The sequence below is a fragment of the Channa argus genome, chromosome 18 (genome assembly GCF_033026475.1).
Source record: "Channa argus isolate prfri chromosome 18, Channa argus male v1.0, whole genome shotgun sequence".
Lineage (NCBI taxonomy): Eukaryota > Metazoa > Chordata > Actinopteri > Anabantiformes > Channidae > Channa > Channa argus.
The window spans coordinates 5,495,587-5,520,663 of NC_090214.1; the positions used below are offsets into that span (position 1 = coordinate 5,495,587).

General features: G+C 39.4%; 1 protein-coding gene across 14 annotated transcripts in view; it reads right to left on the reverse strand.

Moving 5' to 3' along the window:
- Window positions 1–25,077, reverse strand: part of dab2ipb (DAB2 interacting protein b) — a 127,422-nt gene that overhangs the window by 63,615 nt on the left and 38,730 nt on the right. For 6 of the 14 annotated variants that reach the window (XM_067483610.1, XM_067483612.1, XM_067483617.1 and 3 more), the window contains 2 exons: window positions 8,173–8,294; window positions 1,513–1,631 (listed from right to left, as the gene is read on the reverse strand). In XM_067483610.1, the coding sequence (XP_067339711.1) occupies window positions 1,513–1,631; window positions 8,173–8,294 (241 nt within the window). Of the gene's footprint in view, window positions 1–1,512; window positions 1,632–8,172; window positions 8,295–20,525; window positions 21,177–25,077 lie in introns of those variants that run through there. The other 8 variants (XM_067483611.1, XM_067483619.1, XM_067483623.1 and 5 more) reach the window with 4 other exon arrangements.

Genomic DNA, 25,077 nt, shown 5'->3' on the forward strand with positions numbered 1-25,077 from the left:
ACCTCTTTATTTTAGGGCAGGTTCCAATCACGTTGGATTTAGAATATCATTTTTTAAAAATGAATAATTTAAAGGAGGACCACAGTTTTAGGATGTGAGGCACACATCACCAAGGATATACTGGGTGGGCATTACATTAAGCGTGCAGCCTGGGCTTTTCAAAATGTTTTATATTCACAAACTTTTGATTATTCAGAAGCGATAACTATCAGTGTGTTTGAAAAGATAAAATAAAAATATAGTGTTCCCCACATTGAAACTGCATTATTGAATACAGGGACCACTTGCAATGCCTTCAGATGTCCACCAGATGACTGCGGACCACTGGTTGAAAGCCCCCTGTAGTAGCCTGACCTTATCCCCCCATTTTGGTCCGTCTCTCTGGAATAGAAAAATGCCTCAATTTTAAAAATCCAAAAGTGCATCAGGCTGCACTCTAACGTGCAGTGTGGATAAATGTTAGGAGCTGTGGCGTTAATGTGAAGGCAAACTAAATCTTAAAGCAACAGCAGCGTGACAAACTCAACGGTTCAAACAGCACTATAGTATGTAAAGTGCTTTGCGGTGGAGGAAGATAAATATGATCTCCATAAGGTTACATTGTGTCGTAAATATTGATAAGCAATGTGAAATTTCAGTAGCGGGTGTCACTGTTTCTTACATATAGTGGAAACACTGCCAGGTTTTTTTTTCATGTTTCCTCCTCAACACACGTCTCATCTGTTTGCCTCACACACTCTCAAAAACAAAGCACCAAAGCATGCGTCAGGCTAGAAGCTTAAAAATAATTAGGTCGCAATTTATATTCAATGTTCATCATAGAGGTAGAACAAGTAGTTACAGATTGACTATATTTGAATCATGGCCTTTCCCTACATAATATTAGATAAAGAACCTGAAAAACTTGCCAATATTGTGTGAGCTGCCAACAGAAAGTCAATTAAAACAAATAAACAACAATCATAATCTAATAAAAGTAACGTTTCAAGTAATTGCTTTTCCTATTTCGCATTTCTTAGGCAGAGAGAGCTCTTTCGCATCTCGTTCCCATCTCTGAGCCCCTCCCCCATTGTCATTGTGATCCGATTAGTCATCAGTAAACTGTCAAACAGTGCAGTTTAAGAGTATACTAATAATCTCTAATCAAGGATTTTTCAAAATGTATCTACTGCCTTAATGCCCAGACAAAAGAAATAATGGCAATAATAATGATACAAATCATATTTCAGCATAGTGCAGAGACAAGAGTGAAATTCCACATCTCTACCCAAAACCACACATGCTTTGCCGATACAAAATAGGGGAGAGAAGATTCTTTGTGTATTTTATTGAGAAAGAGGCGGAATTATTAGAAGTGGCAGACTGGAGAGTCAGAAAACACTTCGTTTCACAATGCACTGACAAGACAACTGAAAAATGTCAACAATGACCCGAATATCCAGCCATCAAGTGGAATAGGAAAGACACATATATGTACACACACCAGCATCTCTACAATAAACAAACATTTACCTGTCATTGTCTACACTCCTGAAGCCAGGGAGGACGTGTCTGAAGCTGGAGTTGCGGTCAAGTTTGGGTTGACTCTTAGTGCGTTTTATCGAGCCCTTCAGCCGTCGACTCAGAAAGCCCTGACAGAGAAAGAAAGAGAGAGTGAATAAGACAATGTCACCCCAAGTTATGAAGTCTCAGAGATGTCAATCATTCAAGCTCAACCTGGCAGCGGTACAGAATGCAGTCCTATCAAAAATGAAATGAATGAAATTTGGCAAGGCTCGATGTCATGAATAGGTAAAGGCTAATAAATGATTATAGATCTTTATATCACAGTGAGCGTGATGTTAATCAGAAAATTCAGGTCAGACACTAAATACATCTGGAATACAAAGCAACATAAAATTACCAGCAAAATCTAAAATATTCACAGACAGGAGCCTGACAAAAAACCAAAAAGGATTCACATAAAGCCCAGACATAACAAGCTGATAGGCTATCTTTCTAGGAAAATTATAGGTTGCTTCCTGCTGTGCTAATTATGGTCGGCTGTGACAAATTTTGCAACTTGCAAACACAGTGTTTTTTCATATACTAATTCAATGAATAAAACCCTTTATTAGTTTTCTCATTCTTCTCTTTGTCTGTGTGTTTACTTCTTCTAACATCTGCAATCACACTCCCCCAAGCATCTCTCCATCTCCATGGCAACTGTTGGCTGGCTTTAAGAGCGAGAGAATATGAACAAATGGTGATGTGGTGCAGAAATGGAAGGATGTTGCAAGTTTACAGAGACAAAAAAACAGATTTTTTTTTCCTTTTCGATTTTGCTGCAGGAAAGAAGATCAAGAAGGACAAGAAGAAGAAGAAGAAGAAGAGGATGAAAAAGGAGGACGCTGGGCAAAAAGGGTACATAGGGGAGTTGATAGAGCAACTTCGAAGGGCAGCACAAAGAAGACAGACAGAACAGAAAACAAGCCTTTATGGAGCTTGGAGAAAGTACTAAAATAGGTAGTGTTCAGTGCTCGCGTGTAGCTTTTCATTACAGTCAGCTGATTTCTAAGCTGAATAGTAGACTGAACACCTTCAGCAAATAAACTCAAAGATATAAGATATAATATATAACTACAGTTCATTATTATTATGTGATTCCCATCCGTGTACACGTTTCACACAATGGTGACACACAACAAGTAGACCATCGGTTCACCCCCGTCGGTCCATTAACACACCTGTATAATTACCACCTACAGTGCGAATAGGTCGCCCAGGGCAACAATGAAATGGGGACAATTAGAGAGGGACTTCCAGACAGTCTGCCAGCTGATCACAGAGCAGACACAGTATGCTGATGAACAACACCTGCCATTAGGAAGCACTCTGGGCTAGGAACAAAGTCTTGTTAATGTCAGTGCATTTAAGCTCATGCCAATCACAAACGTGCATGATTGGTTGCTGTGAGTACAGTATGTGACTAAAATCAGCAGCAGGATCCCAAACCCACACTGTATTCTAATGTTAAGCACAACTTTTCTGGTTTCACACTGAAATATTTACTTAAATGTACTAAAGACAGTATTACCAGAAGAAAGGGCTGATTTTGGAATGTGCGCTTTATGTGCACTAGAGCAGGCTCACAACAGAAAACTAAAACCAAAACAAGCTGCTATCTTGAAAAACAAGTCCAAAAAAATAAAGGCTCACTTCATTTTACACAAGGAGTTCAGTTTACTTGTCAGGGAGAATACTACCCAGGCTTTGAAAACAGTAGTAAAAGCTCATCTCTGGCCCTGGAAGGAGTTTTTTTCTTTCTTTTTTTTAAGTGTCACAGAACATCTCAGTTTGGGCTTGGAGAAAACACATTTATAACAGAAAGCATGGGTTACAAACTACAGTAAAACATGAAATTTGGAAAGAATGTGAGACTTTCCAAGCCAAGGAAAATCGACTGTATTGCAGTCCAGGTATTGTTGAATGCAGCATATTTGGAGCCTGATTAAAAGTCAGGATATCCTTGATTTGGCTGCTTTGGTGTTTACCAAGGCTCTTGTTATCATCCAAACTTTATAGAAGCCCACCGCTAAACTGCGATACCCCTTTTAAAACACATTTTGTGTTCCCTTTATGATGTTGACAGCAGTTTGTTCGTTTTGGCATATGCTATATAATGTATGCAATGCAAATATACTTAAAATGAGTGTCGGAAATCATGGTAGGACCTTTAGCTTTTTAGTTCCATCTTCACTACAAGAGTGACTTTGTAGTTATGTTAGTGGCTCTTTATTTAGCTGACTTAATGACATAATATAAGTAAGCGGGCAGCAAATGGCTTAATACTGGTACCTGCCACCAGTGAACTCTGTTCAGAGGTTATTAGCTAAATTAACTGGGCTGAATTACAGCTGTCAGTGAGCGAGACACATGAGGCTCTTGATAGGATAGGGTCACCTTATTAAGGCTATATGTCGAAGTGTCTCTGGGCAAGACACTGAACCCCCAACAGCCCATTCCCCTCCCCAGCTGTGCAGTGCCGGTCCAAACCCGGTAGAAATATGGGAGGGTTGCGTCAGCAAGGGCATCCAGCGTAAAAACTGCCAAATCAACAATCCTGAACTCAAAATTAAGGCCATATAAATACACAACTTACTCTATATGTGAGGGTGTGGGCATGGGGTCAGATTACCACATTCAACACACCATTGCAAGACGTGAGCACTTGAGGAGACCCACAACATTTTGACTTTTTGGTGGCAAAGAATGGAAGTGCAGCAGGAAAAATACACACACTGACGCGCATCCCCTCATTTCTGCAGATCACGATCCACTATTCTCTCCAAATTCTTTCTAATTCCATGCCTCTTTCTCATAGACCCCGGAATGTGTGTGCCTGCTGCTGTTGGCATATTCCCAGCTAACAAATTAAACGGCTTCTCCTTTTCCCCATCCGCAGAAATAAGTCAGCAAATAGAACCCTGTAGGCGATGTGGATTGATTAGTGGTTGCTTGTTCGGTTTTTATTTCTTTCTTTTCCCTGATGAATAGGTTTGGAAAAGAAGAGGTAGAAAGAGATACAAAACCAGAAGGAAATGAAGAAAAAGCCTATAATTTATCAGATTGTTTTCTATTGTTTTTCCTCCCTTTCATCCTGTCAAATACATGTAAACAGCATTGTGACATTCACACAACACTTTCCAACTGAGGCTACCTTTCAAAGCTCTTGCAGAGCTACTGGACAGGGTGTAGGTCAGCAGATATGAACAACCAGTTCTTCTTCATCTTTATAAGTGACTGATGATCTGAACATCGGATTAAACCGTTTAAAATGTTTAGCATTTTAATCAAAACGCCCTCATTCAAGAAGAACAATAGAGAAAAAGGAAAAAGAAGTATGCACGACATGAAAAGAAAAGACAAAAATAGAGAGAACAGAAAAAGAGGTGAGACCAGTCGAAAATTTGAGAAAATGACAGTAAATGTCTGCCAGGGAGGAATGAGCTATACGAGTAGGATAAATGGAAAAAGTAGAGCACAATGCGGAGGTGGCAGTGCATGAGTTGATAGAAAAAGCAATGAAATGAAACTAAATGAGGGAGAAAGTGAGGAGAAAAGCACAGCAAATGAGTGACAAGGTCAGTGGCAGATCAGGGCTCAGCACTAGCAGAACAGAGAATCAAGCTAGCACTGAAACAGAGAGCAACCATTTCTCCCTCCCTGTGGATTATATTCGGATCAAGCCTGTCTATAGCATTTGTTTCACCTACCTATTATTACATATCAAGAGAGTGATGGGTAAGGGTTCCTGACAACTGCAAAACACCTTGATGTACAAAGCATGACCTCTCCTGCCATGTATGTGACCAGTTAAAAGCACTGTGGCTAGTAACCGGCATTTAATGAGACGACATACATCATCCCATTCCATTGTGCAGTGAAGGTGTCTCACAACAATACAACTCCCAGTGTGCTTGGTTGAATAATATAAATAAATACCAGTGCATTAATGATATGTTCACGGGATGTAAATACTACTGAGACCCTTCCAATTAATCATTGCTGTGTTTAATTTCTGTAATGTCTGGTTATTATGTTTTGCATCACCTACTCACACAAGAAACATGATATGGCTATTAAAGCCAGAGAGACCTGACAGGGGGCATTACAGTGTCACCTGTTAGCTTGTATTTCCATGAGCTCTTTAATTATTCCACATTTGACAGCTAATTAAGGGAAGGAGAGATTGGAATAATCGGATTTAACAAGCATCTCAAAAATGGAGAAGGGCCAGGGTTGTCCAAATTGTCCTGGGTTATTGTATTATTGTACCATGATGATGCAGAAACAGTGGGTCCATACTCACTGTTACCTTGTTTACAGTGCAAAAGCATGTTACCTCTGTGCCTGTGTGTGAGTGTATAAGCATGTGTGAGAGTGTGTGTGTGTGTAAGATGGGAGAGAGAGAGAGCATAACAGGCTTGCACAGTTGATTATAATCTTAGCTTGTCCAACTCATTAAATGGGCACCAAGAGGACAACTTAATGTTATCACTGTGCTTTTTTAGTTTTCTTTTTTCATGAAATTAAAGCAAACAAGTTAATTCTACTCCCTTGGCTTGGCAATTCAAGGCCTCCCTAATGGTGGCTGATAGAATCAGCGCCTGGACAATCAGCAGGGTGTTTCCTGCTTCCATATCAACCTCTCTTGTCGTCCTCTAGCACAACCTGATGAAAACAAGAGGCATACCTGTCCAATTAGACCCCTGCTATTATCTGAGCTAGGGAAAATGGGGTCTGAAGAGATTGAATAAAGAGCCTAGTCACAAATAAGAATTATGCCAGTCAGCTAATGCAATCAGCAAGGCATGAATGTGACTGAGTTAGACAATGTTTGTTAGTCAGCTTTTTAAAGAAAACAGCAGAGAATGAGAGACATTACTAAGTTGGAACTTTGAGATTTAATGTATGCAGTCCTTCACTATATTTGGAAGGGTTGTAGATGATTAAGCTTTAGACAGATATTAGTTTTTGTCCATGACTGGTGAGAAATTGTGACAAGTGTTCAAGGATGGTATTTTGTGTTTGTGTGTACAGGAGTCCCATCTACTGAATTCAATCTCTGCTAAGAACATGAGAAAAAACATTTTGACAGATTCAGCTCAAGGCCTAGGAGGGGTACTTTAGATGTCACCACAACTTTCACTGGAGAGAGAATGGTGAGCGGTGATTTGTCATTGCTAAAATTCTGAAATGGAGGAGAGGAGGAGGATAATACTAGCGCTTGACTGCATCTGTACAGCGTATGCATCAAGCCGAACTTAATATCTATAACATTTTGTATTTATTTATTATTTTTCGATTTATGTAAATAACATCCAACCTTTGTATTCCTTTGCTATTTTGCATTCAACACAAGTTGGAATGGGGAACTTAATTTGCTAAACTACTATAAGTGACCAGAAGGGGGCAGCATGGAGAAAAGTGCAGGACTAGGGAAGTATCCTTTTTGCAGTTTTATTCTGCTGCGGCGCTCCTCTTCTCCCTCTTCCCAGTAGAGTGCAGGGAGCTGCTTAACAAACACTTAATCAATATTTTAACATTCAATATGAACCTTCTTGTCTGCATCATTTTTTTAAATTCTTGTTATATCTCAATGTATCATTCATTCGTTCCTCGTCATATTAAAAAGTGTAAAGTGTAAATCAATTCACACTTCCATAAAAAAATAATTTAAAACACAATCTCTAGCTCCTTAAGCTGTGATAATTTTTACATGTGCATGTCCAAAAATAAAGTTTAAAATCTTTTAGATTTTAGACTTTATTCTCACTCGGCAGGAAGCCCAACACCAGCGGGTCTATTAGCTTTTTTTAATCTAATCATTACAGGCTTTTCCCTTTTGTTTTTGTAAAGATTGAACTCTACCTTTCAGCAGAACTTTGTATACTGGCAAAAAGCTCATGGTGATACAAAATAAATTAAATAGGATAAGAGAAAATATTGTAAAATGTGTTTTAGCCTTAACACCGTATCTTAGCGCACTTGCTACGTCTCCACACAGGGTGAAACGTAGTTGGAAGATTGTTTATGAGACACTGCCCAGCTGGCCTAACATCTTTGTTCACACCTCCAGGTTGTCATCTCCCCACAGTATGTATTAACAGAAATATGCGCTGCTAATTAGGTTTAAAGTGATGACTTACGGTGGAATTTCTTGCTTCATTACCTGGTTGTTTAGCTATTTAATTAAACATGGTAGAAAGCATACTGGATATGGATTAGAGCAAGTTTAAAGACAAAGAACCGCTCTACAGTATATTTATGTTTGACAAAGAATGAGTGATGGTGTTGCGTGTGCACAGGTGTGGACATGCGTTTGCTTAGTTGCGGGATGAGAGCATTATCCCACCTTCAGGATGTCAAAAGGCAATGGAGGATTATGTGCTGAACATAAACCCCAGATGTGTAGATGTGTGATGTGCAGACACCAAACATCAAAGGCCCCATTTCAACATTTGAAGTAAATGTGTTTCAGATTGGCATGGGTCCATCTGGACACCAGACCAGGCTTCTGCAGACATTGATCTAAAACCAACATCCTGCTGAGGCAAACTAAAGATGGAGTCAGGGAGTAAGACAAACAGAGAAGGAAAACAAACTGACAATACTTAAAAACAAACTCACAGTACTCACGGTGACTCTGAAAGGTGTGGCAGTGGCAGACGTAGCCTCCATCGTGGGTGTGGTCTTGTCTGAGGAGCTGCCTGGCATGCTGCGTCGGCGACCTGTCCTGTCTGGGGGAGACTCTGCAAAAACAGAAACACCTTAATGTCAAATTAATCTTTTGAACAAAACTATTGTTAGACAGTGCTGCAGCCTCACAGTAAAAGGCTGTGCACTCTCTGTGTAGAGTTTGAATGCTGTCCCCGTGCTGGAGTGGGTTTCCTCCAGGTACCTCGCTTTCTTCCCACATTCCAAAAAACATGCATGTTAGGATAATTGGTGGATCTAAAATTGCCCGTAGATGTGAATGTGAGTGCGTCTGTGTATGTCTCTCTGTAATTAGACTGGCAACCTGTCTAGGGTGTCTCACCCAATAACAGCCCCCCGCTTGCGACCCAAATAGAATAAGAGTGGAAAGATAATGGATGGATGGATGATGGATAGAGCTAATTTTTCTGTATGTTAACTATGAACTATTCTTTTACCTAGTGAAATAATTATGCATAGTGTCACAACGATCGCACACTTCTGGTGTGATTCGCTATTAGTGTGTTATCACACTGACAATTTCTGACCTACATAAGTTTACCAAGTCTGAACGATCAAGACCACCCAAAGGAAACTCACATGAACCCATGGGACAACAGACAAATTCAAAACATAAACAACCTAGACTGTGATTAAAATTGAGCTACAACACTGAGTAAGAGGCCGACCATAGACATGGCGTCGTGGAAACACAACTGCTGATACTGACAAGTGACCAACATAACAAACATAAACCTTGGCTGGTTTGCGGACCATAGATCAAACCGTTTCATTAAAACATATTGAAAAATAGAAAATGCTAGCTAATCACTTTTTTTGAGTTTTAGTTTCACATCTCATTTCAGATTTCGCAATTGCATTTGATATAAAGACATTAGTACTGTATACTGTTATAAGCTCATTCACAGTGTAAAAAGCTCTTTGCCTTCCATTCCTGATTTTTCCATCCTCTATTTGCTATTCCTATCTGTACAGTATTTCTTATCTATTGATCTTGTCTGTGTATCCTTTTTTTCCCTTGTGAACCTGTACACACACTGTAGCAAAAGAGCTCTAAAGTCAAAGACTTTGAATGTGTGTGGTAACAGCAAATATGGACATGTCCAAAAGGAATGTGTGTGATGTTGAGTATCCAAGTCTCCACAGATTAAAGATAGCCATCACTGCTAACTGCTAGCTCAGTGTTACAGAGCAGATTATTAACATGTCTACAACAACCCCAAATGACACATAACGGAAATGAAAAGTGTTTTAGGGCACTGTGTTGTGTACATGAGCTGCAACTTTAGGTATGAAAGATGTTGTTGTGATCTAATCTTAACACCATCAGGCCTTCACGACATGTTGGGTCACATCACTAAGGCTGTTTGAATTTTTACCTAAGATATAACTCTCTGCATCATTATAAAATAAAGAAATGAGTACTAGTTAGAAGTGTATGTAGCATAATGAGTGTGATTAGAAAGAAAATACATTATGAAGCAAATCCTCCTCAAAACTATGCGTGAGCATATACAGTATACATCTCTCAACACATTGTGGTATAAATATTAGCATCAGCAATACAAAATGAGAAATTATGTTTTCTCTGTGACTGTGGCAATCTAATACTGCAATGATATTTATAAAAAATTGGATGGACAAAATATTGTGCCAAAAGTATTTGTGCCTAATATGATATTTGCATATGAGCATTTCTTAATAAGCAACAAACACAAGAACACGCACTTGGAAGATGCTGTGTTTGTCAGTGCAGTCCTTTCTATTAGCCTGTCAAGCTGAGCTGTGCTAAATTGGCTGTCTGCTGTTTAACAGGCTGCTTGACTGAATTATTGCGCACTGTAATTGAAGAATGGATGGAGGAATGGCACTTCCTGCTGCGCAAAGCACTGGCTCGCATACCAACCCACACAATTCACAGCCTTGACATAAACACAAACACGGCGAATAACAGCACAAACACAACATGCTCTGACATGGAGCAGAAATCCACGGTTGCAAAAGCAAATCTATATATTTGAGAACCACCAGGATCCCCAGAGCAGCAATCCACTTCTCTGTGAAGGTGAGGAAGATATGACTTTCAAATTAACTTTAAAAATCAGTGTCACGTGGACATATCAAACCTTTCTTGGTTTTTGTATTTCAAACATAGGTGAGACATTAGAGCGAGGTGACAAGGTGATATCTGCATTTTGTCTCTTAGTCTCAGGTCCTTTAGGACTCTATCGGTCAATTACAAGCACTTCAGTAACAAGCTTCCTCAAGGAAGCTGGTTCTTAACTGCCAGTCTCAAGTAAAACCCAGTTTCCTTAATCAGGGTACGGAATTAAAGAAACCTTATTTATCCTAGTAGATTTCTAGGGTAGAGGACACTGATACGTTAACCACATATATGCATAACCAGTTTTCTACAACAATGCATGTGTAGGACAAATGGCTGCAGGGCAGCAGAGTAAAAGGCTGAATAAAAGGAGACAACATTACACACGGAGGGATCCCGCCTCATTTTAAAATCCAAGTCCACCCCAAACATTTTGATAAGCCAAAAGCGGTCTGGAGAAGTCTAAATACGTTGCTTTCCATTGTGGCAATTTTTTATTTTTTTTTAAATTTAGACAGTTTACACTGTGTAGGTGCTTCATTGTGTCAGTCCAACACACACATTACATTATATTAGAAACGGTTTCAGTCAGTAGCCCGATTACCTAAAGCCATGTACTGTATATGTGGTCAATGTGAAGCTGTGAAGTTTTATTTCAAGTCAAGCGTTAGGAAAAAGGCTATTAAGATCCCTGATCTTTGCCATTTAACGTTAAAACATTTTAAATTTTACAGTTCAAAGCTTTGTTAAGTAGATACAGTAATTTCTATGCAGGTATGTGGCCATGGAGGTATTTCAGTTTAATCTTTGCTTCTCGAATTTGTCATTTAAAACCTAAACCTTACTTAACTAAAAAAGATAAAAATGTTTTCACTTTAGAGCTCACACCAGTCAAATTCACATCAAGCCCAAGTATCTTGCACACAGCTCTAACTTTAAGTCCATAAGGCTTTGACAACATGTGCAAAGTGTTAGCAGCAGTTTTTGCCTTTACAGAGCTATTTCAGGCTCATCCTGGAAGCTGTTTTATGCATAGAATTGGCAACACTCTTTCACAATTGTCTTGTAAAGGTTTTACAGCATCTGAAACTTCATTTGTGTAACTTCAGCTGCTTTGTTGACTGGTAACTCTCATAAAATGTTCATAAAAAGGACCATATACATATGCTTCAAAGACATGTGATTCTTAAAAAAAAAAAAAATCTTCTCAACCTACTATAATGCTACCAGGCCGAATAACAGTAGCATTACGTGTTATTGGAACAAACAAGCACGGTGGCACTGAAATATTTGGTGCAATTAGAAGTGTATTTCCTGTTAAATTAAAAAATCATTCATGAGGAAACAGCGTTGATATGATCATGAATTTCGGGCAATTTAGGTCAGTTGGGCTAATTACTGCTCTCTTGTCAAAAATGAGTTCTGTGTTTCATGTCACTCGATTTACCCCTTATTAATTTCTCAATGGAAATCTCCTCACTTATACACAGTTGGCTGCTACAGCAGCTCAGAGGAAACCTCACACAAACACACATCATTTATTTGCAAAGTAACTGCTGTATAAAACTGCAGTGCGTGTTTCAACATGTTCTCACCATCTGCAAGTAATGTATCTGAGCAAATGCATGGACAAATACGCCTCAACCAGCACAGTATGTCTGCTTCCAATCTTTTAACCAGCAGCATTATTGGACACCAACCCTGATGAAACATAGATTACAACAGACACTAATGCTTAATGAACGTGTATGTGTGTGTTTTAGCATGCAAAGACCTATTTGTAAGGTCATGAAAAGGGTCAGGGGTCATACAACAACAGCTGGACTGCCTTAGGGTTGGGTACTGTTTTTATTTTTACCTTCACTCTAATTTTGTCCTTTACATACATTTTGAATTTTCCTTATTTTACATGATAATGTTCTTCATTTTCTCGCCCCCCTCAGCCTAATGTTCTCTTGAAACCTAAACCTATCTCTAAGTTTGCTTCCTGTATCATAACATCTTCACCTCCTAAAGTACTTCAAGAGAATCGAATTCTCACATGCCGTTGCCTCTTCATTTCATCTCTCTTTCATTCTCATACTCATTCGCGATACACATTCCCTAAAAACTCAATACTGCCACCTCTCCACGCACCATCACCATCTACCCACAAATAGAGCCATTTCTATCTTGATTCCACTCTCCTTTGGCAGTTGGTTAATGGGACCCTGTGCCAGTGAGAGCACTGGGGGGGGACCAAACCCTGTAGGCTAAAGGATAGAAACTTGCATTTTTAAGGGCCTACAGGAGTGAATGTGTGTGCTAGTCTGGCCAACAGAGATAGGAATGGTGCAGCCTGCAAGTGAGGTAATGTCTCGTGTCTTTGTAATTTTAAACAACAGTGTGTGTTTGTTTGGGGGGTGGGTTGGGGGAAGCATAGACAAAACTGTGACAATAGCCTTCTCATTTAAAATGAGTTTGCATATATCCTAAACAACTAAGCCATGCTTTCAAACTGTTGCTGATACATATCTCAAGCTGTCTTCCTTCCTTTCTTCTTTCCTTCCTTCTATTAACATTCACTAATATAGGTCAGAATGCACATTTTCCTAATGTTACCAACCAGGCGAAGGCGCGCTCTGTCCAGTGACCAGTGCCAGCTAAACTTCCCTTCCTTTCAGACTTCACCAACACAGGATATTCCAGCATACAAGATCACTCTAGATGTGGGTGGGGGAGGAAAAGTTCAAAGCTTCGCCTATGTCCGAAAACTGTGATACTGAAAATTTTGCCCGTTGCTGTTAAGAGGGGACAAGAAGGATAAATATAACATAACTGATTCATGCATGAGGTGAGCAGAGCAACACAAGGCCGGGCAGGCAGGTGGAAATGCGCCGCGAAACCCGTTAAAAGCCAGTCAAACAACTGTTATTATCAAATGTATTATCTAACGGGAAAACGCGATGAACATTTTGCACAGCAACTTATACTTCGTGTGGTTATGCCAAAGTGCTGTGCAGACATAATAATGACTTTCTAAACACACATTGTTATTTTGCCTGGAGTGAGGTGTTTTATAATCTTTTATTGCTGGAGGAGCTAGCTGTGCTAAGTGGCCCTGTGATGAAAGAGGAAATTCACAGAGGTTGTTGTAAGCAAGCTGTTGCTGCACACAGTATTTAATGTACCCACAAATGACTTGAAAGAACATTCAGTAGCTACACTCTGTGCTGCTGGTGTTGCATTAGTAATCATTCTGCTGAAGGCAAATGGTTGATTTTTGTATTTTAACACTAAACAACTAAAAAAAGCGTCTTCATCCACAATATGTGCAATTAAATATGCTGTCCATCTAAATTTTCTTTTGCTTTGATTCATGGGCCGGAAAACAGCTACTTACAGTACGGCTGCAACAAGGTCTTTCAAGGTAACAAGCTATAAGACAGGCAGAAACATCTTTTGGCTACATCTGTGATAAAGATTTGTTCAATCACAATAGACAAGAAATAACACAGAATACAATATTTAAAAGTACCTTAAAGCACTTTCTTTGCTGTCTAAAATCAATGTTAGTATCAAATGCACATTCATCATGTTCCACTGGTCTCAATGGTTCAATGGCTTCTCTGAAGCATGCTACATTTCACACATCTCCCTGGACTGCCGTTTATGGCTACTTCGCAAACCTAGTATTCACTAGCTAGTTATAATCTATTGTAAATCAGACCTGAAAGAGATACCTGGCTGCTAAATTGTTCATTACTCCAGTGTTCCACCACTAATCGTGCTGTTCAGTGGTACCGACTATAGTCCAAAGAGTTGAGCATTCTGACTAACAACACGGATTAATTGTGGCAGAATACAACACAACAGGACAAGCTGAGGCAGTGTACACTGTGGAAGGTAAAACCCAAACAATGAGGTGAACGGGGCTACGAAACTCAGTAGATTTGAGGCAAACTGCAGTGTGTTCATCACGATTTTCACATACATACAGTACAGCAATCATTTGACTGACTGAAGAATTACAATCGCTTTCAAGTGTGTATTTGAACACATTTTAAAAATAATCCATCAAGGCCTCGCTGAGCTAATGAACAGAGTCTGAGTCAGGATCCTGCTATCAATAGCAGTACATGTCTGTATTTCAAGAAGTCTATACCCACAGAGAAAAAAAGAGAGAATGCTGGGTTCTCGTGTTTGACATGATGAGGGAAAGGTGGAGGAAAATTCAAACACACACACACACACACACACACACACACACACACACACACACACACACACACACAGCAGGCCGATAAAGAAGCAAAAAAAAGAAAAAGAAAAAAGAGAATCACAGGCTGCCAGGCTGTGTTTACTGTGTTCTTTCTACCTGAAGTACTATCCTCTCTTGGTCCACCCCACCTCTCATCCTCCCTCCTTCACAAAAACATCACTTTTTTGTTTTTCTCCTCAACAAGACAACTAAAACTTGCTTTGACTGGCTGGAAGTGGTGCAAAAAGCCCAGTTTCTCTCTGGAATATAAACTGTGAATTAATGTCAGTCAAAGAGTAATATGCCAGAAAGACAATTTTTGTTTACTTATTTAATTATTTGGCAGAAGACAGTCTCATTAGCTGAATACCAGCTGGACAGTGATCCATGTAGGTCACAGTAGAGGCCCACCCAGAAGCACAGCTTTGAATTATTAAGTTTTATCCCCGAGTCTAAAACACCTTTTGGTGATGCATAGAAACTGAGAAAAAAGCAAAGAAAAGGGGGTGAGAGTGTTCCCTTGTGTATATACACTAACTACAATGTGTTAATGTTAAACTGTGAACACACTGTTGTACTTTTGACCCCCGAGATGTGGTAATTACTCAGAGTGCACAGATGAAGAGGTGATAAAGAGGTGCTGCTCCGTCTGTTTGGAGCGAGTGTGGACACAAGAGAGTAAAGCGAAATAATTTCCACCGACAACAACCTCTAGTGTAGATGCAGTCAACAGTCCCCACATTGCATCAATTAAAAAAAAGAAAATGATCACAGCAAGCTGGCTTTATGATATGAGTTCATCTGAAAACCTAACAATCTGTGAAACTAAATCACCCAAAGTGTAAAAGTACAGATACAGGAAGAACAATTCAGCACTACAACCATCAGCTGATTCAAGCTGGACCGTTCCCCAAACACACTCATGTTCAAATTACTTCCGGGGAAAGGAGCTCTGCGTCTTGTTTAGTTTGGCACATACATGTTGATAGCTGCAATGTATTAAGGGGTGGCAAAGGAAAAGGGTGGAGGAGAAGAAGAGCGTGGTGCAGAAAAAGCAAGCTTGCATTTGTGCAGAAGCAGCTTTTCTGCCACTGCCTACTGAGATCATGCTAAGTTCAATAATATCCACTTGTAGCTACGCAGATATAAAGCAAACGCCCCTGTGCAGGCGTGATGTCAGTTAATATTGTGGGCAAATAACATGACACCTCTGAAAACACCAATTGCACAAGGTGTACCTGGACTGACCGGCCCCATTTTATTGGCAAAGCTGCATTTATTTATCATATCTGCATATTTGTTGAGATCTGGTAGTATAGAACTGATCTATAGATCTCTGGAGGATGCATTTATTAAAATGGTTCAGCACTGTGTTCTCATTCCTTGTGTTTATTGAATTGCATAATGTGGTTGCATTATATCCACACCCTAAACATTTTAACCACAGTGTAAGCTGGACAGCTTTTAAATGATTCTGTAAGGCTCTGAAAGTAATAATTTTTTCTCTCAATATTCTCTCAGGCTAGACAAGGCTAACAAGAGAGGGAAACATAGTATCGACGCAATTCATTTTCTAACCTTGTAATCAGCTATGTGCACCTTTCAGTGTATGTGAAAATTACTATGCTTACTTCCACATACTGTCTGCTGGATGCTGACAAGCTGTTTTCACAGTGAGCTATGGCAGTAATCTTCTATAGTTCCACAGCTATTTCTCTCAGGCTATGGCTTGTAAGCTGAGTGGATATCGATGGATTAAAGGAGATTAGCCAGCACCTGTTCCCCTCTTATTGGACCCTTTTTTGGTGCTCAGAAGCACTGCATCACCTGGCCCATCTCCACGATTCATAAGGCTGAGAGAAAAAGGGGCAGACAAAGACAAAGCTTCCAGAAATGTGACTAAGATGATAAAAGTAATCCTGGGGTTAAACACTGAGATAATGTGGAGGGTTCTGGAGGTTTCACTTCACACATTTGTTTTAATTTTAATTCTCTCTTCCTTCTGCCTTATGTCTGTACTTCCCATTATTAAGTATGATGTCAAGGCAAATTGATTTTATTTCAGACAAACTAATGGGGAAACGCTTTTCCCCTGTTGTCTTATTTGTTTTTTGATTCAAGATTCAAACAACTTTATTGATCCCATAGGGAAATTGTGTAAGCAGAAAAAGTTCCGCCATGATAAAAAACAAAGATAAAAACTCCTCCAACCTCATGGTCAGAGAAGGCCTTATATTATTACTTTTATCTTTGAAATCTTAGCCAGTTCTTGGCCTGATTGTATATGCAATGTGGTAAAAAATGACATTGATGACAATGATAAGGCAGCCTGTTCAAACCTGAAATAAAAAAGGAGAAGTGAAGTTATGGTCTAAACTTGTCATGATTTAAATGTCACTATTTCTTTCTGTCCTGTTCATATTTAGCGCTGATCAACACACTTGATGACCCAAATGTTAATAATGCAAAAAAAGTTCTCGTGACCTAGCCAATTGAAACTCTTTCATTTTTATTTTCTATTGTTGTTCTGTCCATTTCTCCCCATCTTTTGGCCTGAATTCGCAGCAGACACGCAGCCAGCCAAAAATCATACTAGATCATAAACAGCCTGACAGAAACAAAGCAGGACACAGTCGCATAGATCAAGTGCTTCTTGGTAACGACCCACTGAGAATATGATTATGTGCAATAACTGTCAGTGCTAATGCATTATTGAGTTGTTATTGAGTAGTTCAACACTTTCTTGCAAGCTGCTGGCACTAACTCTTTCTTTGCCGTTATGATATTTCATGGTCTCCTGCAGATATTACTTTGTGTGCTGAATGTGGCTGGTGCTCTGGTGAGTCTCAGAACAGTCAGGACCTACATTTGACAGTGACTGCATATATAATAAAGAACTTTTTGGATCACCCTTCTTTTTCATCTTCCAAGAACTTACTTTCTCAAGTGCACCCTTTGGACATATTTTCATAAACTTTCATACTGGTCTTGTTTTTTTTTTGGTTCTGTATTTGTCTTTGGTTCCTACCGCCACAAAAAAGTTTCTACCAGTTTTCCTTCCTTGTCTTCATTTTTCTTCTTCCTTGTTTTAACAGGATGTAACCGCTGGTGATGTGGACCTACACTTTAGCCCTTTAAGACACTGGATGTGATACTGTGACACAAAGACTTGTCCTGACTAGTCTTACCAATGGTCACTGCTAGCTGCCTCTTCCAACATTTAATTTTAGGTTAGTTTAGCTTGACACTTTGTGAAATTTGATTTTACACATTTCACAAAGTGTCACCAGTCACTGTCAGCAGCCACCAGTTAGCTTAGCTCCTCATACAAACTAGAGGTAGTGAGAAAAATCAAAAAGCACAGTGTGTGTGTGTGTGTGTGTTTAAACTTTTTAAACTAGCTAAAGTTTAGGTAATGTTTGCCAGTGTCTTAGGACAAGACTGAGATCAAGGGAACAAAAGAAGACTGGCAAGTTACTGCTGTCTGGGAATAAGCAGTGGGTTGCACAAACACTCCTGAGAGCAGTCTATCTGATACAATGAAAAAATAAAGGATGGCAAGCAATGACAGCTCACCTTATCTGAGTATGTAACCTATCCAAAATAAGACAAAAAATATGAAACTTCACTTTCATAAAACCATACACTTTTTCAGAGACCTAATTTTTCTTCCCACGGCGTTAGAAAAGTTTACAACTGCAGAGTGAAGACAACTTTCCACCGAAAATCTTTTACATCTTAAAGGCTCCGCCACATAGCTGAGGAGAGAAAATGTATTAATTTTGTTCTGAAAAACGACAGTATTCAGTCACAGGACAATTCAGAACAAAGTGAATGATTCCATCAGAAGTTTCAAACACAGCCGCATAACAAGTCACCTCTTTCTCTGCCCGTCTTTCCCTTTCTCTTTGAGATAAGATATAATTTTGTATGTAAATGTCAGTAACCCTGGAAAAAAAAGAGGAAACACATCCAGAGTGATGTGAGGGTGAACTGATCTGTTATGAGGTTTTCCACTCACAGATTCCACTCACACAAAGACACACACATGCTGACAGAACAATAACACATGAGCTCATGCAACTGCCACCTGATCTGTCCCAGTGACAGCATACACGCGGGGGGTTACAGTAACTTCCTCGAGATAAGATCGTTGTGGTTTGAATATATATAAAAATATATTCTTTTTTACATTACTGGGCCTCTTGAATGAGACACAATATCACACTATCACACATCATTGTAGCTCCAGGCACACGGAGCTGTTGATGAACTAAAGTTTTCCCTTTTCTCTTTAAAAGCCTCATTTCAAAAACTAGAGAAAACACACACACAAAGAGGGACGGGAGAGTCAATCAGAATTACTGTTTTTGGCTACTCTTATGAAATACCTGACAAACAAGTAGTGTTACATATTGTTGCAATTGTGCTATAAAGATAACAATAGCCATTAAGCAGATCTGCCCGCTTTTCAACATTGCATTTAAATAATTTCCCTAATGAAGTTATTGTTCCTTTTCCAAAGGAATCTGACTTTATCAGTCACGCAACTACATATGTGTGACAGGTTTTCTATTTACCTTAATATATATGCAATATATGCATGACAAAGGTAAACCTACAATAATTTCAATAAGTGCAATAATTAAGCTGTATGTTACTCTGGAGATTTTTTATTTTTTTTAAACACAGCTACAAACAACCTTTCTGTTCCTGTCTGTGCGTCACTGCATTTATTTGTAGTGTGTAAAAGTTTTGTGAGGGGAGCTTAGCTACAAGGATCAAGGCAAAGTGTTTTTGTGTGAATGTCTTTGTACATTAGTATACGTGTGTGTGTTTGTGTGTGCATGGGTAAGTGTGTATTCTTTGGAAAATGGAATGATACAGAGGGGGAGACTTCAAAGTACCTCTTTCATCAGGTAAAGAAGCAAAGAGAAGACATAGAAACCACGCACCTCTACACTTATGAAGCACTTCATGAAAGCCTCTTGCTACAAAAACTAGCGACACTAACCCTCAATGTATGATACTTACAAAAAATAATGCAAGCAAGGTTCAATTTCAGAGAAAGCGAGCGTGACGTGTCGTCTGCGCCTCAAATTTTTCTCTAGAAAGTTTACATATTTTTGCAGGAGAGCAACATATGAGCAACATCAAATTCTTCTTAATATCTTGCTCGGCAAGTCACAGCAGTTCACTTGGAAAAAAATCAATAGGCTTAAGATTTCAGAGCAAGTTCCTTACTCTCAAATCAAGTAACTTGAGCTAAGCCTTGGAGGCCGACTTATCGCTATAACCTTCCAGTTCAAACACTGCTTCCATTAGGAAGTATTTCTTCAGAGAAGGAAAAATGCAGAAAGGTGAACAGACTGCTTGAGGATATGGACCAACAGAAAGAGTACAAGTTATGCAATGTGAAAAACTAACAGCTCAGTGTCTTAAGGCTAAAGACAAAATTATTAACAGGCACAGAACCAGAACAATGTGGAACTCTGGCAGAGCTGTCTAGTGTTGATGGTGCAATTTGAAAGCAGCATCACGTTGTGAAAAGTGACGCCAAACTGTCATTGAGCTCGGTTTCTTACAAAGCACATGAGCAAAAACACAGCGCACAGCAGTGGGTGACAAATGGATTCTAAAAATATCGCCTCTATGTATAAGTAGTTCTTATATGAATATTTAACAACCACATATTTTAGAAAGAGGAAGTGCCTCATCTCAATGTTTTGTTACTTTTACAAAATGTGGTAAACATGTGCAAATCATCGCAAATATGCAGTTGCTAATCAAAATAAGAAACAGCATGTAAATCATTATTGGTCTGTTAGAAATTAGTAGAATCTCTCCCCATCTGCCAAATGTTACTACAAGGCTAAAACTGCTGCAAGGTGAACTTTTTCTAACAGTAGCAGTATGTATTACCCTTACTGGCAGACGGTCTGGTGCGGCTGCGGGACCGGCTCCGCTGACGCTGCAGTCGAGACTTGCCCAGGAATCTGTAGTAATATGAGGGTCTCCCGGATCCTTTTCTACTGACCCCAGCCATGATGTTACATTCCACTCTAGATCCCACCAACAACAAAATGTCTTGTCACCGCTGAAAACAAGTCTTTTAGAATCTTGTTTATCTTGTGCAAATAAACTCCTGGCAAAGGCAGTGAAACTGTTTATTGCAAAGTTCACTTAACAGTCCTCAGACCCTCACACCAACTTAAAAGTCCTAATGGATTGTCAGGATGAAAACCCACTCCACTGTGAAGCCATCTTTAACTGAAGAAAGAAGATTAAACAATAAAACATCCACCTCCGTTCAATACTTCTGTGTCCTGTCCCACAAGCTCAAACTTTTGCTCCACCTTTAAACACTCCCCCAACAAGTTTCCCAGAGCAAAATCCCAGAGGCATGATGTCCGGAATACTGTGAGTGTGTATCCTGAATGACAGGAAAGCTGGTGTTGTTCCCAGTGCCAAAGTGCACCAAAGGAATGTTACTGATAATTTAAAAAGTGAGACCGTCTCTTTCATATACTAGTAATGGAGTCCCTTATAGCACGGTTACACACATCCAAAACCCCTATGTTCAACTCCTGTGACTCTAAGAATGTGTGTAACACACAGACGCAGAGAAAGAGAGTTGCCTATGCAATGCAGTTCTGAACAACAGAAGAAAAGTTTGAGCTGCACAGAAAACATGCACTGATAAGGTCTACAGTGGAATGGAGCTGACAGGATTAACGAGCAATCACAATCTTTTACTTCCCTGTATAAAAACTAATTTGCAACAGACTCACAGATAAGACAACATCTGTTGCAGTAAATAAATCGGACTTATACAAATGTCACATCCCTCCACTTTTAGATGCTCCTGATCCAGTCTCAGGTATACTCCAGGTTTTACTGCTTAACCGCTTTAACTTGCCTCCCTCAGCAAGAAAGACACAGCGGGGAGTGACAGCCTACCAGAAGCAGATGTAAATAGGCGAGGGTCCAGCATAGTGACCACAAAGGGACCAGACAAAATTAAACAGATGCATGATGGAAGAGGAATATTGTCAGATGGATCACATTGTAATGTTGACCTTACAAAAACTCATGAAATGATCTTCTGCAGCTAGATGATTAGTACTTTATTAACCCCTAAAGGAAAACAGTGATGTAGTTAAAAGGCGAAAATATATAATACAATACAAGTTTAAACCAGACTGAGCAAGCAGTCTAAGATTTTACGGGGATTAATGTAATATTTAACTAATAATCCAAAATTGTAATTTAAGGTGGTAACTGCATTAAATATTTCCTTCACCAAGTCTTAGTTTTCCTGTTAGACACTATCTCTAATTCCATAATGTATTAGTCCATCCAGGGACCAGCTATAGTAATGATGGCATATGTCAATACTTCAAAACCATAACTTAATTAAAAATAATATGAATAAATAAATGACTAAATCACAATGAATTCTCTGCGATATGGCTACAAGCTTTGACTTTTGACTCAGAAATAAAGTAACGATGACGGCAAACATTTAAGAAGTAAGAAATGAACCAAGACAAATTGTCACACATATGCATTGCCACAAACAAAAGCCTGCGAATAAAAGTGCACATTTGAGCCTATTTGTAATCACAATCTCCCCCAGTACAAAAGATGAATGAAATGAATATATCTGGTTATTGTACCTAATCAAAGTTTCCCTCTCCTGCCCTCTCATACTCCCCTTCAGCACTACATTTCCTTCCCACTATGGCTGCTCAATTGTTCACTGTGTTGTCGCTTGTTGCTAGCGAGAGCAGTGGGGGCCATAACGCTCCACGCTATGTGGAGTTTGTCATTATCGCAGCCCATAAACTCCCAACGACTGAATGCAGCAGTGTGTACATGACTGTATGTCTCAAACATAGGGTTGACTGTTTTCCCGGTCCCACAGAGAGTATTTAGTCAGACCATTTGCAGCTATACATCATTCTGCAGCAAGCCACTGCCTTGTGCAGACTACCGGGGGAGGGGGGGGCTCATGAAATATCCTGACGGCACTCTTAACTTCTTTCACACTCACGTACTTTTAATATACACACCATGTGTCTAGGTTTAAAGGGCTAACCTGCAATGTTGCATAAATACACGCAAATTAGGATTACAGCTGAACATATAGCCACTAGTGAGTTACTCATACACAAAGGGGGCACGTGTGAGGCCACAGAACTTTTGAAATTACAAAGGAGACTGATTTGTCTCCCCTCCATAATTGGCACTGTGGGAATGGCTACCTACAATGAGTTCTTGTTAAACAGGCCATAAGTCCATAGACAGGCAAGCCAGAGAATCAGGGTCATGCAGAGTTCGTGTTCTGCTGCTGGCCTCCCATTGCTCAGTGACAAAAAGACCAGCGAGGAGTGAAAAAGACAACAGAAAGCCAAGAGGAAAAAACATAAAGCACTGGCTTTTTTAATGTGAATGCCAATGGTGAACCTCTGTAGTGTTGGACAGACCCCAAAGGTGCATCACTGACATTTGAAGAAGCCAAATACTGAGCAGAAAAAACCAAACAAAAAAAAAATGTGTTGTGTTTTAACAGAGGACCAGAGGAGCTAGGGATCGAACCCACAACTGTGGGGATTGATGGACGACCGCTCTGACTCCTGCTCCACAGTCGCCCCAAGCAGCTATTCATCCTACATTCATTACCAGGAATATTAGATCTGTGGTCAGTCTTTCTAACTACTTTCATAAATATTAGCATAAGTACTGCATGTGTATTAATCCGCTGTCAACCAATCCATGCAGTTTAAAACTCAATACCTGTAGTATGGCTGTAGCCTGTTTTCAAGGTCTAACACATTTATAGATAGATATTGATTCTCAGCAGCTCTGTTCTATGTATGTAGTGTGGCCTAATGGGTTGTAAAAGCCATAATACAGATTTCCAACTTTTGTTTCACACATTTATGACATAACCTAATATAATGCATTTCCACTAGGTCTTTAATCGTAGACTTTCCAGTCAATCACCACAATGAACTCAAAATGCCTAGGAACACAGTGAACGGACCAAAAGCTGGCAGCCAGATACAGATGCAATAATGACCTGAATATAAATGTATCATGATGAATGCATTCAGCTGACTATAGTGATCAACATAAGCCATTCGAAACACTGAGTGCAAAATCATCAGGCAGGAGCCGTCCTGCTCCTCTTTATGATCAAAACAACAAAGGCCCGAAGGGGCTAAATAATTCTTTGTTACTCAAACACAATAAAACCCTCAAGACTGGTAGAAATCATGTCGTTTGACAGAAAATGGAGAGTCACAGGTAAGTAAATTTATCTTACCCAATGATGAGAACATAAGAGAGAAGAATCAGATCCAAATGCCAGCAAACAAGAATAAAGAGAGAGAGATAGAGACAGAGACAGAGAGAGAGAAGTGCTACACAGATGAGCTGGCACTTCTATATGTTTTTTTTTCCTCATTTCTTAGAAAATGTGTGCAGCTTTAGTTGAGTGCATGTTTAGTAATTTTAACGCAATAATACACGTTCTATGATTGCGGTTTAAAAACAAATATCATTTTCCTCTACCTTGAATAGCATGTTTTCTTAATAGCAAAGCAATTACCTAATTACCTCTATATTCCTCACATACATGCTCAGTTAATGTAGTGTGATCCACAAACTATCGAAACATCGACACAAACCATCGAATCAAAATGTGATGAACGGTGGTGACTGAGATGACTAGGCAAAAAAAGGATTCATGGTTGTGAATGAAAATGTGCAAGAACCTTGGAAGTCACTGAACCTGCTAAGATCTAAAACCCTGCTTAGAAATGCTGGGGAAGTATCCAGCTGAGGGGAAAATGGAACTAATTCCACTTTCAGAACAAACAAAAAGACAAAGAGAGATGTATCGATTGTTAACACAGGTCACTCTATTGTCTCCACATGGATGGTGGGTTTCACACAGAATGTGGCACATACTGGCTATTACACCTGAAATAGAGTCATCCATTAGAGCAAAACACCTCAGAGGGACTCATGGGGATTAGACGTCTCTGAAATAACAAAACAGACCAGCATGTGAAAGGAAAGATAATAGAGATGCAAAGATTGAGAGTCTGGGCAAACCTGTTTGTCACAAAATGACAAAAGATATTAATATGGATCATGTGAAGTAGATAAGCCAAAATTGATAGATACCGCTGCAAGAATCTCCTTGGGCAGGGAATAGTTTACCATGTAAAAGACAGCTTTATTATAGACAGTAAAGTCATTGTTGTTTTGTGATAAATGGTGAGAAACTCTTATAGATGTCAGACAGAAGGACGTGAGCAGTTTTTACCCCCTTCTTTCAGGGTCCCTTCAGCTGAAAATGGTAAATTACACAAGAATAAAACTAATGATAATTTTTTTATTATCAATTACTCAGTCAATCATCATTCAATGTATGTATGTCCAGTCAGAAAATAGGTAAAAC